Source organism: Mastigoproctus giganteus, chromosome 9 (genome assembly GCF_048544385.1).
Source record: "Mastigoproctus giganteus isolate SK-2022 chromosome 9, ASM4854438v1, whole genome shotgun sequence".
Taxonomy (NCBI): domain Eukaryota; kingdom Metazoa; phylum Arthropoda; class Arachnida; order Uropygi; family Thelyphonidae; genus Mastigoproctus; species Mastigoproctus giganteus.
In genome coordinates, this window is record NC_143583.1 from 223,414,015 (window position 1) to 223,427,420 (window position 13,406).

The following is a 13,406-nucleotide window of genomic DNA, read 5'->3' on the forward strand; positions in this document are numbered from 1 at the left end:
GTTTGCAGACGATACAAAGGTAGGCAGGGTTGTCAAGGACACTACTGACACTATGCTGCTGCAACAGGATCTGGAAAGGTTGAGCAGATGGGCTGAGAGGTGGAAAATGAAGTTTAACAATGACAAATGTAAAGTACTACACATGGGAAACAGCAACCCCAGAGCAACGTATCAACTCTGTGGTATTGCACTGACAGTGGTAGAGAATGAAAGGGACCTGGGGGTGGTTGTGCAGGCAGATATGAAGTTCTCTGAGCAGTGCAGATGGGCTGCAAGAGTAGCTCATGGAGTATTGTCAATGATATATAGGAATTTTTCTAGCAGGGATAAGGAGGTGATTATTCCCTTGTATAAGGCAATGGTCAGGCCACACCTAGAGTACTGTATACAGGCCTGGAGGCCTCATTTCAAGAAGGATGTAGAGCTGCTGGAACGAGTACAGAGAAGGGCAACAAGATTAGTGAATGGAACAAAGGGGTGCTCTTACGAAGAAAGGCTTAAGATTTGCAAATTACAGTGTCTGGAGACTAGGCACCAGCGAGGTGATCTGATAGAGGTGTATAAAGCATTGAATGGTTTGAGCATGCTCAATGCTGATGGGATTCTTCCTCTCGCTCAGAATAATCACCTGAGAGGGCATAAATTCAAATTGAGGAAAGACAGATGTAGGATAGACGTGCGGAAATTTGCCTTTAGCCAGCGAGTGGTTGGTTGGTGGAACAGACTTCCATCCCTTGTCGTGGAAGTTGATAGCCTAAATAAGTTTAAGGCTCAGCTGGACAGGTATTTTGAACGAACAGAGGGGTGAAGTGGGAGTGGTTTTTTTTTTTTTTTTTTGGCTGATGCTGCATAAGCTTGCTTTCTTGCATCAAATGCCTCTACTAATGCTAATGCTAAAATGCTAAGAAAAGAAAGAACTGTTGTTACTTTGAGAAAATAAAAAAATATAATGGAATTTTTCTTATTATTTTATATATATATATATTTTTTTTTATTTTGTTTTTTGTCAGCATTTCTCCATGGTATTTAATGCAGTTTGACACTTTTATCCCATATTGCACATTTAACATAAATCCATAAAAGTCAGTCTGAAATCAAAATTTCAGTATCCATGTTTAAAACTTTTGGATTACAAGTTTTTTCTACTTTTCTGTGAATTCGTGCTTTCTACAGCAACAGCAGTTCTAAAAATTGCTTGAAGGCCAGATTAATATCAGAGGTGTGAACAACGCGTACCCAGTTGAGTGACATCTGTACTTCCCTGAGACCAGTAAGCTTAAATTGTTGAGGTAAGCTGGGGGATTAAAACAAGAAGCGATGCCGCTGTCCACACGCTCTTATTGTATGCACTCCCATTGACTTACAATGTTCATTTAGGCTGCTGTTTCCAAGTAAGCAGTCACCTGCGTTCTACGTGTAAGCACCCTAAGAGAAGAGACAGGTCCATGTATAGTTGCATGTACACCAATGCTAGGAGTACAGTTAATAAATTTGATGAGATTGAAGTGCTAAAGACATCAAAAGCAGATATTGTTGGGACGTAGTGTCACATAGACACCATGTCTCTGAAATCCCAACAGAGTGTGTACTCCCCAAATATCAGAGACACCATGTCTCTGATATTTTGGGAGTACAATGGTACTCCCCAAATTCCTTTGGGGAGTACAATGTGTACAGAAAAGATAGACAGGACAGGAAGGGAGGAGGGATTATGCTGTTAGTTAGAAACACAAAATCTAAGGAAGTGCATCCAATTGATGTTGGTGGACAATGCAATGTTGAGTCAGTTTTGTGTTACATAAAACACTGGGAAAGGAAAAATGAGGGTAGGTGTGTGTGTGTGTGTTATAGGCCTAATGAATCTGATAAGTATGATGAGCAATTATGCAGAGAAATAGAGTGGGTCAGTAAATCAGAGTGTCTTAGGGGTGGGGGGGGTTAATTTCTCAGAGATTGACAAAAAATTTGTAGGTTGGTCACTCACACACTAGCAAGGCTTGTGTGGATGATTGTTTTCTACAGCAGCATGTTCGGGAGGCAACTAAAGGGAGTAATATTCTTGATCTGATTATCAGTAGTGATTCTTCATGCAATAAGAATCTGCAGATAAAGGAACCACTATGTGGCAGTGGTCACATTAGCATTAGCAGAGGCACATGATGCAAGAAAGCAAGCTTATACAGCATCAGCCAAAAGAAAAAAAAAAAAAAACCCTTATTTCACCCATCCTTACTTCTATGACAGATGGAAGTTTGTTCCAGCAATCAACCACCCGCTGGCTAAAGGCAAACTTCCACACATCTATCCTACAACCGTCTTTCCTCAATTTGAATTTATGCCCTCTCAGGCGATTATTCTGAGCAAGAGGAAAAATCCCATCAGTATTGGGCATGGTCAAACCATTCAAGGCTTTATATACCTTTGTGCTGAAGTGGGATTTACTCAAAGAGGTAACTGCCATCATGGGTAAAGGGAAGGGTTTTGCTTTCGTAAAGGTGACTACGGTGGTCTGAGACATCATTTAAATTCTATATGGTGGGACCAACTGATGATGTTACCAACAGCAAGGGGCGCCTCTGTAGCCAGGTTGGCAGGAGCAGCAGTGGGTAGCACACGCTTCTTGATTAGACCAGGGTTCGAGCCCGTGACCACCAAATACGGAGGATGTGGAAAGGTCAGGAAATGGTCACCGCATATTCCTGGAGCAATATGGCCTTAGTTGCTAATGCTCCTAAAAACCAAATAACAACAACCAACAGTAAATTCAAAATGGGACGCATTCAAAGAAATAATCTTGGAAGCTTATAGGCTTTTCATACAACTAAGAAATATTGTTAAAGAATTAGGCCTAAATGGATGTCAGATGAACTAATTAGACATGTGTGTGTGTTAAGGGTGTTTAATGGTGCATAAGCTACGCTGGCTATAGCGTGCCTAATTAGACATGTAGCAGAGAAGTAAAATGGATACATATTTCACACAACCACACACACTTGAGTGTGCTTAATGTCCTGAAAGAGCATAGCCAACCAAGTCACAAAGGAGATTAGGCAAGCAAAGGCAGGTTACAAGAAATCTTTGGAAAAGGAAGCAAAAAAAAACAGCAGGGTTCTTTACTTATGTAAATTCTACAAGGAAGGGGATGAAGCAGATTGGTCAACTTGATATTGATGGTTCAACTATTGATAATCCTGCTCAGATAGCTAACAAACTAAATGAATATTTTGCATCTACATTCACACAGGAGCTATTCAGGGAGGGGGAATGCCAGAGGTGTATTAAACTCTGGTAGTAAGCTAGATAACTTTCTAATAACTAAGAGTAAAGTGAAGGAGAAATTGTTGAAGATAAACATAAGAAACACACCTGGGGTGGATGGAATCTATCCAATTATATTGGAGGAGGCAGCAAATATACTAAGCAAACCCTTAGCCATAATTAAGAGAGCTTCCTTTTACTCAGGGGAGGTACCCATGGACTGGAAATGTTACCAAAATCCAGATCAAAGGGCGACACAAGTAATTACAGACCTCTTATTTTAACTTCTGTTCCAGGGAAATTAAAGGAGCATTGCAGGACAATCTGGACAGGACTTCAGTTATAGCTCGGACACAGCATGTGTTTAAGGGGAAGTCTTGTCTGACCAATTTGATTGGATACTATTAGCTTAGTAGAGGCATGCCATATGATGCAAAAAAGCAAGCTTATTCAGCATCAGCCAAAAAAAAAAAAAAAAAAAAAAAAAATGTGGGAGAAGAAGAGTGGTAATCAATTGACACTGCTCTTTGTGGACTAATGTTATTAGTGGAGTCCCCCAGGGTTCAGTGTTGGGTCCATTGTTTTTTGTATTCATTAATGATATTGATGATGGTATATCAGGCTTAAATGTCCAAGTTTGCAGACGATATGAAGGTTGGCAAGGTTGTTAATGACACAAATGCCAGTACGATGCTGGAACAGGATCTAGAAAAGTTGAGCACACAGGCTGAGAGGTGGCAACTGAAGTTTAGCATTGACAAATGTAAAGTACTGCATAGAGGAAGCAGTAACCCCAGAGTAGCATATCAACTGTGTGGTACTACACTGACAGTAGTAGAGAGTGAAAAGGACCTGGGGGTAATTGTGCAGGCAGATATGAAGTTTTCTGAGAAGTGCAGACAGTCTGCAAGATTAGGTCATGGTGTCTTGTCAAAGATATACAGGAATTTTTCTATCAGGGATAAGGAGGTGATTATCCCCTTGGTTAGGCCACACCTTGAGTACTGTATACAGGTCTGGAGGCTTCATTTTAAGAACGGTGTAGAGCTGTTAGAATGAGTACAGAGTAGGGCAACAAGATTAGTGAATGGAACAAAAGGTTGCTCTTACAAAGAAAGGCTTAGTTTTGCAAATTACAGTGTCTCGAAACTAGGCACCTGCGAGGTGATCTGATTGAGGTGTATAAAGCCTTGAATGGTTTGAGCATGCTCAATGCTGATGAGGTTCTTCCTCTTGCTGAGAATAATCGCCTGAGAGTGCATAAATTCAAATTGAGGAAAGACAGTTGTAGGATAGATGTGTGGAAGTTTGCCTTTAGCCAGAGGGTGGGTGATTGCTGGAACAAACTTCCATCTGTTATTAAAGAAGTTGGCAATTTAAACAGATTCAAGGCAGAACTAGACAAACATTTGGAGCAGATGGATGAGTGAAATTAGAAGGGGGTGTGTTTTTTTTTTTTTTTTTGGCTGAAGCTTGCTTTCTTGAATCATGTGCCCTTGCTAATGCTAATAAATCCAAGTTTGCAGATGAACTAAGGTTGGCAGAGTTATTAATGACAGTAATGGCAGTGTGCTACTGCAACAGGATGTAGAAAAGTTGGGCAGATGAGCTGAGAAGTGGCAACTGAAGTTGAATATCAATTGAGAAGTGCAAAGTACTGCATATGGGTAGAAGTAACTCCAGAGAAACGTACCAACTGTCTGGTACTACACTTAGATATGAAAAAGACGTGTGAGTAATTTTGTAGTAAGATATGCAGTTTTCTAACAGTGCATACAGGGTGCCAGAGCAGGTCATGGGCTGTTGGTAATGATATACAAGAATTTTGTGAATAGGGAAAAGGAGGTGATTATTCCTTTGTATAAGGCTTTTGTCAGGCCACGCCTTGAGTACTGCATACAAGTCTGGAGGCCTCATTTTAGGAAGGATGTAGAGTTGATTGAACAAGTACACAGAAGGGATAAAAGATTGGTGGGAGGAATGAAGGGGTTTCTCTTACCAAGGAAGGTTTAAGTTCTGCAAATTGCAATGTCTGGAGACTAGGTGATATGATTGAGATATATAAGGCCTTGAATGGGTTGCGAGCAGGCTCAATTCTGAGGGGATTCTTCCTGTTGCTCAGATTACAAACCTGAGATGCATAAATTGAAATAGAGGAAAGACAGTTGTTGAATAGATGAACAGAAATTTGCCTTTAGCCAGCAGACAGTTGATTGTTGGAACAAACTTCCATCTGTCACTATGGAAGTTGATAGCTTAAATAAATTCAAAGAGGAACTGGACAAACATTTAGAGGGAATGAATGTGTGAAATAGTTTTTTTTTTTTTGCTGATGCTACATAAGCTTACTTTCTTGCATCACATGATTCTACTACTACCTTTCTCCTACTTACTTACAAACCTGAGATGCATAAATTGAAATAGAGGAAAGACAGTTGTTGAATAGATGTACACTACTGCCAAAATTCTGCACGTTGCTGAAAAAAAACAGTACAAGCTGTCCAATCAGCCTGTCCATATTGCTCAGAAAACTTTAAGCACTGCAAAATTACCACAACAAAAAAAAAATCACACTGCAAAATTACCACAGATCTTTTTCGTTCTCTACTACCTTCAGTTTGGTATCACACAGCTGATATGTTAATCAACTCTATGAGTAACATATCAACTGGGGATTACTGCTATCATATGCAGTACCTTGCATTTGTCAGTGTTAAACTTTAATTACCACTTCTCAGCACATATGTCTAATTTCTTCAGATCTTGTTGCAGCAGCATATGTTGATTACTGTCATTAACTACCCTGCCAACCTTCATATAATTTGCACACTTATGTGCACACTTAGACATTAAGTCTGGTATGGCTTCACCAATATCATTAATCAAAATTCAAAACAATAATGGAACCAGAACTGAATCCTGGGACATGTCACGAATAACATTAGTCCAAGAAAAGCAGTGCCCGCTGACAACCAATCTATCTTCCTCTCAGGGGTGCTCCTATGGTATGTCGCGTTTGGGTGTCAATCACAATTTGGCAGCTGGGTGCCAAATGAAATTGGCAAGTCATCTGAACCATTTTTTTTTCCAACTGAAATTTGGTGCCCCTCTTAAAATTTTCTTCATATGTGTGTGTAAATTTCAGATTTTCAGGCGCCCCTTGAATATTGGCACCCGGGTGCAGTGGATTCCTTGCACCCTCGGTACAGCCTGCCCCTGCTTCTCCCTCTCAGCTATCCCTTCATCCATAGCAGTAACTTACTTCCTAAACACTGCTTCAACTTGTACAGCAATCTTTTATCTGCAACAGTATAACAAGTTTTCTAAGTAAATGATATCAAAATTATTTTTTGCATCTAGTTACTTTACTTCTGCATCAAAGTATCGAATCAGCTTGATCAGATGAGATCACCCCTTAATAAATCTATCTGACTGCTGTATAACCGCATGTTTCCCTAAATGGTTCTTATTTCTTTAATCAGCAACTCCATTATTCTTCCTGGAACAGAGTCAATCTTACAATTATTATATTCACTGTTTGATTTGCCCTCTCCCCTTTGTGAGCTGCAGGAATACATTCACACAAATCCAGGATCAGGTCCCTGAATCCAAGAATGCTCTTGTAATTACGGCTAAAGGTTTGCTGACTTATTTTACTGCCTCTCTTAATATAATTTGGATAGATCACATCACTTTCTCAGATGCCTTATTTGCAGTTAGTTCAAAGTCTCTTCCAATTTCTTCTCAAGTTATTTGTACAAGGATAAGAGAAATTTACCTCAATATGATACATAGAACACTTCTGTATGATACTCTCCAGAAATTAAAACGAATAAAAGATTAAAGCAAAATGATTACAGTAAAAAAATAAATTGAACATAATTCAAAAATTAAATAAAATTCAAAAAAAATTAAAAATATTAATTAAAAATCAATTAAAGTTAAATGTAAATTTGAAAGACGATTTTCCTTCCTATAAAGGAAAAAAGCAACTTACTTGGTGCTTTTTCTCATATCTAAACAATGCACACACAATCACGATGGATGGGGGAAACATCACTTCATACCAGGGCCTCCAAAACACAAAAGCATAGGGGGCAAGGAAGTATATCAATTCTTGATCACCATCAGAAGTCTTACACAAAATTAACTACACAACAGATTTGCAAGCACTTAACATGATGTGCTACATCATGTAAGTACATGCAAACTGTAGTTGTGCATGTTTATGCATATTTACAGCCTCACTCACACACACTTTATAGTTATAAAATATCATGTAATTGCTAGCATATCTCAGATCTCAGAACATGGTACATCATATATGTGCTAGCAAAACTCATATAAATTGATTTTATGTAAGGCCACCTATAAAGGAACAAAATTTTCTGAACCTTGAAATACTTGGTTTTCAGTTTAAGAAACAGTTAATTAAATTCTGCTAATTGCTCTAAAAATTATATCAATAATCCAAATTACCTCTATATTAATCAGCAGAGTGGTTAATTTACATATTTTTCATGATTTGGAAACCCCTGGGGCATCTGAGCTGGGATTCTACATAAAAAAACTTTTACAAGGGTCAACATACATAATATAATAGTAACATATTAAACAAAATGATCTTAGGGCTTTACCCCTGATTTCTCCCCACCTAACACAATGGACGTGCCTATAGTCTGAGATCTGTATACGCCACAAACACATTTCTAAAGGTCCCAAAAATTACATCATGGGAAGACTGGGCAAACAATAATTGCAGTATTTTCAGAGAGCACTGGGAAAGCAAAAATGAGGGTAGAAGTTTGTTATAGGCCTAATGACTCTGATGATTACAATGAACAATTATACAGAGAAATGGAGTGGGCCAGTAAATCAGTGTCTTATAATGGGGGATATTAACTTCCCAGATATAGACTGGAACTTTCAGATTGGTCACTTGCACACTAGCAAGGCTTTTGTGGATTAACTGGATGATTGTTTTCTACAGCAGCATGTTGGAGAGGCAACAAAAGGGAGTAACATTCTTGATTTGATTATTAGCAGTGATTATTCATGCATTAAGAATTTACAGATAAAGGAACCACTAGGCAGCAGTGTACTGATGTGGGACTTCCATCAGGGGTAAAAAACAGCAAAGACTTCTTTACTTAAGGGAAGGGTTTTTGCTTCGTAAAGGCGATTACAGTGCTCTGAGTTTTTTTAGGTTCCATACAGTGGGACCAACTGATGATGTTACCAACAGCAAACTCAAAATGGTAAGATTCAAAGTAATTTCAGAAAAGCTACTAGGCTTTTTGTTCCAACTAAGAAATACTGCTCTAGGTTCAGGCACAAATGGATATCAGATGAACAAATGAGGCTTGTGGCAGAGAAGAAAAATGCAGTGGATGCACAAATTGTCAGGCAACACAGAAGCCTATGGTAGATACAAGCTAGTCTGTAATCAAGTCACAAAGGAAGTCAAGCAAGCAAAGGCAGATTATGAAAAATCTTTGGCAAAGGATGCAAAGAAAAACAGCAAATACTTCTTTACTTACATAAACTATAAAAGAAAGGGGATGAATCAGGTTGATCCACTTGATATCAATGGTTTGACTGCAGATGGTCATTCTCAGATATTTTGCATCTACATTCACATGAGGAGTTATTCGAGGAGAGTGTCAGATATTTTTAAACTAACATGGAGTTAAATGATTTTGTAATAACTGAGAGCAAAGTGGAGGGGAAATTCTTAAACTTAAACATAAGAAGAAAGGCACATGGGGTGGATGGGATCTATCCAGTTATATTAAAGGAGGCAGCAAAGGAAGTAAGTAAACCCTTAGCCATAATTAGGAGAACATCCTTGGACTCACTCAGGGGAATTCTCCACAGACTGAAGTTGTGCAAGTGAATCTCCAATTCACAATGGGGGATCAAAGGGTGACAAAAGTAATTACAGACCCATTAGTTTGACTTCTGTTGCAGGAAAAATAATGGAGTCACTGCTTAAAGAAGCATTGTAGGATCATTTAGACAAGACTGCAGCAATAATTCAGGCACAGCATGGGTTTGTAAATGGGAAGTCGTCTGGCCAATTTGATTGGATAATATGTGGTCACAAAGGAACTGGAGCCAACAAATAATTTTAAAATCATATACTTGGATTTCAGGAAAGGTTTTGATACTGTTGCACATGAAAGACTACCGTACAAATTGGAGCAGTGTGGCATTGGAGGCAAATTGCTGCTAGGGATAAAAGGTTGGTTGAGTGGAAAAACACAGAATGGTTAAAATTCGGTACTGCTCTTTGTGGACTAATGTTATTAGTGGTGTCCTCAGGATTCAGTGTTTGGCCCATTGTTGTTTTGTATATTTATCAATGATATTGATGAAGGTATATCAAGCTTAATGTCAAAGTTTGCAAATGATACAAAGGTTAGCGGTTGTTAATAACAGTAATGACAGTATGCTGCTGGAACTGGAAAAGTTGGGTAGATGGGCTGAGAAGTGGCAACTGACGTTTAACATTGACAAATGCAAAGTACTGCATATGGGTTGCAGTTACCCCAGAGAAATGTACCAATAATGTGGTGTTACACTTGGGGTAGTGGAGAATGAAAGATACCTTGGGGTAATCATGCAGTCAGATATGAAATTTTCTGAGCAGTGCAGATGGTCTGCAGAGTTGGTCATGGGGTTTTGTCAGTGATATACAGGAATTTTGCATGCAGGGATAAGGAGGTGATTATCCTCTTGTATAAGGCAATAGTCAGGATACACCTTGAGTACTGCGTACAGGTCTGGAAGCCTCATTTTAGGAAGGATGTAGAGTTGCTAGAACAAGTACAGAGTAGGGTGCAAGACTGGTGAAGGGAATAAAGGGGGTGTCTTATGTACAAGAGCACCCCTTTATTCTGCAAATTGCGTCTTTTGGCGACTAGGCACCTGCGAGGTAATCTGATTGAGGTGTACAAGGCCTTGAATGGATTGAGCAGGCGTAGTGATGAGGGGATTCTTCCACTTGCTCAGATTACAAATGTGAGGGGGGGCATATATTTAAACTGAGGAAAGGCAGTTGTAGAATAGATGTGCAGAAGTTTGCCTTTGGTCAGTGGGTAGTTGATTGCTGGAACAAACTTCCATTTGTTGTTGTGGAAGTTGATAGCTTAAATAAATTACAGGCAGAACTCATCAAACATTTCGAATGAATGGATCAGTGAAATGGGAGAGTCTTTTTTTTATACACACGCTTGCTTTCTTGCATCATGTGCCTCTACTAATCCCAACGACCGAAATCATGGAGCAACCATGCCAATGTGCTTTGGTAAATCTAGCTTGGCTGTTACTCATCATTCCGATTTCATAAATAAAACTTATCTTCAAAAGTATTTCAGTGATTCGACCTACCGTTTAGTTGGAAAAAAACAAAAAATGTAGGTGGGCCGTTGTGATTTCCAAATAGAATTTGTAATGCGTTGTTCCGCCACAACCGCATATTAGCTACTACAGTTAACCTTCAAAACACTTACCTCCCGCTTAAAATAGCTAAAAATTTCGCAAGTGGCTTCACAAACATCCACACAATAGGATGCACATAACGAACGGGAGAAGTACGAAAAGAAACATTCAATAACGTCTTCGCAGCAACTTTTCTCTGGTGCACGGAATATCCAGCAGATGGTATCACATTTCTTACGAGTGTTGGAAAACTGCACGATGAAATTAATTTGTGTCTCCCGCCAGACAGGTGGCGAAACGATTCCAGAAAAACACGCAACATTTCAACTCAATTGGAATGGGGAAAATAAATATAACCTGGACGTAAAACTTTGCCTACTGCACACTTAGACCGACGTCGCCACTTGGATGGGGTGTTCTCTCTATTATAATAAGTATATATTTAAAAAATTTTCACATTCTATTTTTATTTAATTTTCTACGTTATATATTTTGGTAAAACTCAAGAACGCGGTGCCCCTTTGACAATTACGTCGAGAAGAAGAGGGGGAAAGCAGTGACGTACGGTTCGTAACTCCGCCCACTCACAGCGTTCCCCCCTCTTCTTCTCGACAACTGCACGTGGCGAATGTCACGCGACATAACAGTATGGCGGAACCTAAAAATAACGAAATTATCGGCAACAGTAATTTTTTCGGAGCAGCAGCCAAAATAATTGTAAATTAAACACACTAATTTCGTTGTTTAAAACGAAAAAAAAAATAATGAGACGCAGCAAACGACCAATTTTTGACAAATAACTGGCGAAGTCCCGCAAAAACCTACCATTTTTAATTAAACACAAACGAAAGACAATTAAAAACGTAATTCCCAATTGAAAAACATTCTTAAAAACGAAAAAAAAAAAAAAATGAGACGCAGCAAACCAATTTTCGACAAATAACCTAAAAAGGTAACCTACCATTTTTAATTAAACACAAACGAAAGACAATTAAAAACGTAATATACATTTTTTTTTTTTTCGTCCAACGACTGGTTTTTGCTTGAATCCTTCCCGAAGTCGCATGAAAATCTAACCTTTTCTGGCTAAACAGAAACGAAAGTCAATTAACACGTGCAACGAACAATAAAATTGCTCTTTGCATAAGCACAAAACGGCAACATAGAATTTTTTCTTTTTTAAAAAAAAAACGCAACGGACACAATACTACGTTAATAATACGTGAAAATAACACAGAAATACAAGACAAACTCACCTCACAGCAGCAAAAAACAAAGAAACAGTTTAGCAGCAGGATGGAACGGGATAGCGACAAACTGAAAACCACGAGGCAATAACCAGAAAATGAAGAAGTAACAACTCAGCACCGTACGCACTAAAAACCAACATTCAAAGAAAGAATACGCAACGAATTTCGCATTTAGCGCTCCAGTGACGTCGTGTCACGTGACATCTACGTGAGCGAAGAGGGAACGCAGTCAGTAGGCGGGATCAAAACCTGTCAATCACTGCTTTCCCCCGTTCTGACAGCCAATTACATGGGGGCACCGTATATTGGACTATGGCCTATATTTTTTATGCTTATTATGTCCACGGCCATTTTCCTTTTGTACTGGTGAGGCAAAACATAAACTTACAATTTGTCCTACCTGTGTTTACGTAGCTACAGCACATTTTATGAATTGGTTAACTATATGTAATGAAAGGATGATTGATGTCCGTTTTTCTTTTGTTTTTTTTTTTTTTATAAACATAAATCTGACGATCACGCCCAAATTCCACAGTTAAAATATTTATTTAAATAATTTAATGAATAGATTATAGTAAAAAAAAAAAAAAGCTTGAATTTTACATAATTAGAAACCTTTTGCAGTTGAAGTCAGAAGATAATTACTAATCTGTGATTATGGTAATTATTAAAATGTAAGTCGTTACAGTATAATCAAATGTTCCTTGGTATCAGGTAAATATTGTACGCTTTCCTAGGGAACCTTAATCGAGCCGATCATAGGGAAGATAAGTACAGTATTAGTATAGTTGTGGGAATGATCCAAGAAAGTAAGCTTTTACAGCACAAGCAAAAAAAAACAAAATCACAAAACACATTTCGCACCTCCAGGGGCTCACATCTGGTGAGTATGAGCTTGGCACACACAGGGTCCAGAGCTGGATATCATCATCCTTCTCTTTCTTGGTGATTCCTTTCTACTTCTCTCTCTGCCTCTCAGGGTAATAGGGAATTTTTTTTTTTTTTTTTGGCCGGTGCAGCATAAGCTTCAGGCTTCCTTGTACCATATGACTAATAATAATAATAATAATAATAATAATAATATCCGTCTCCACCAACTGTTTCGCTAGTTCTTCCTTGTATTAATTCAAACTATTAACTTCCACAACAATCGAAGGAAGCTTTTTCCAACAATCAACCACCCATTGGCTGAAGGGAAATTTCCTCACATCTTTTCTGCAACCATCCTTCATCAATTTGTATTTTTGTCCCATTATGTGAAATCTCTCTCAGGGTAGCTCAGAATTGTTTTTTTTTTTTTTTTTTTTTTTTTTGACTGGTGTAGCAAAAGATTCAGGTTTCCTTGCACCTTTTGGCTAATAATAATAATAATAAATCACACCCTATCAAGGAAATACCAGTTTATACCGTAACCCCGGGCTGTACTAGAACCCACAACCTAAATGCTGTATTGAG

The 13,406-nt window shown here is 38.5% G+C and overlaps 1 protein-coding gene across 4 annotated transcripts in view; it reads right to left on the bottom strand.

The window, feature by feature from the left end:
• The window catches only part of LOC150081132 (metalloendopeptidase OMA1, mitochondrial-like), a 199,730-nt gene extending 188,689 nt beyond the window's left edge, over positions 1 to 11,041 (bottom strand). For all 4 annotated transcript variants that reach the window (XM_090381255.1, XM_090381252.1, XM_090381253.1 and 1 more), the window contains exon 1: positions 10,773 to 11,041. In XM_090381255.1, the coding sequence (XP_090237381.1) occupies positions 10,773 to 11,023 (251 nt within the window). In that variant the 5' untranslated portion in view covers positions 11,024 to 11,041. The remainder of the gene's footprint in view (positions 1 to 10,772) is intronic.
• Between the last annotated feature and the right edge of the window lie 2,365 nt (positions 11,042 to 13,406).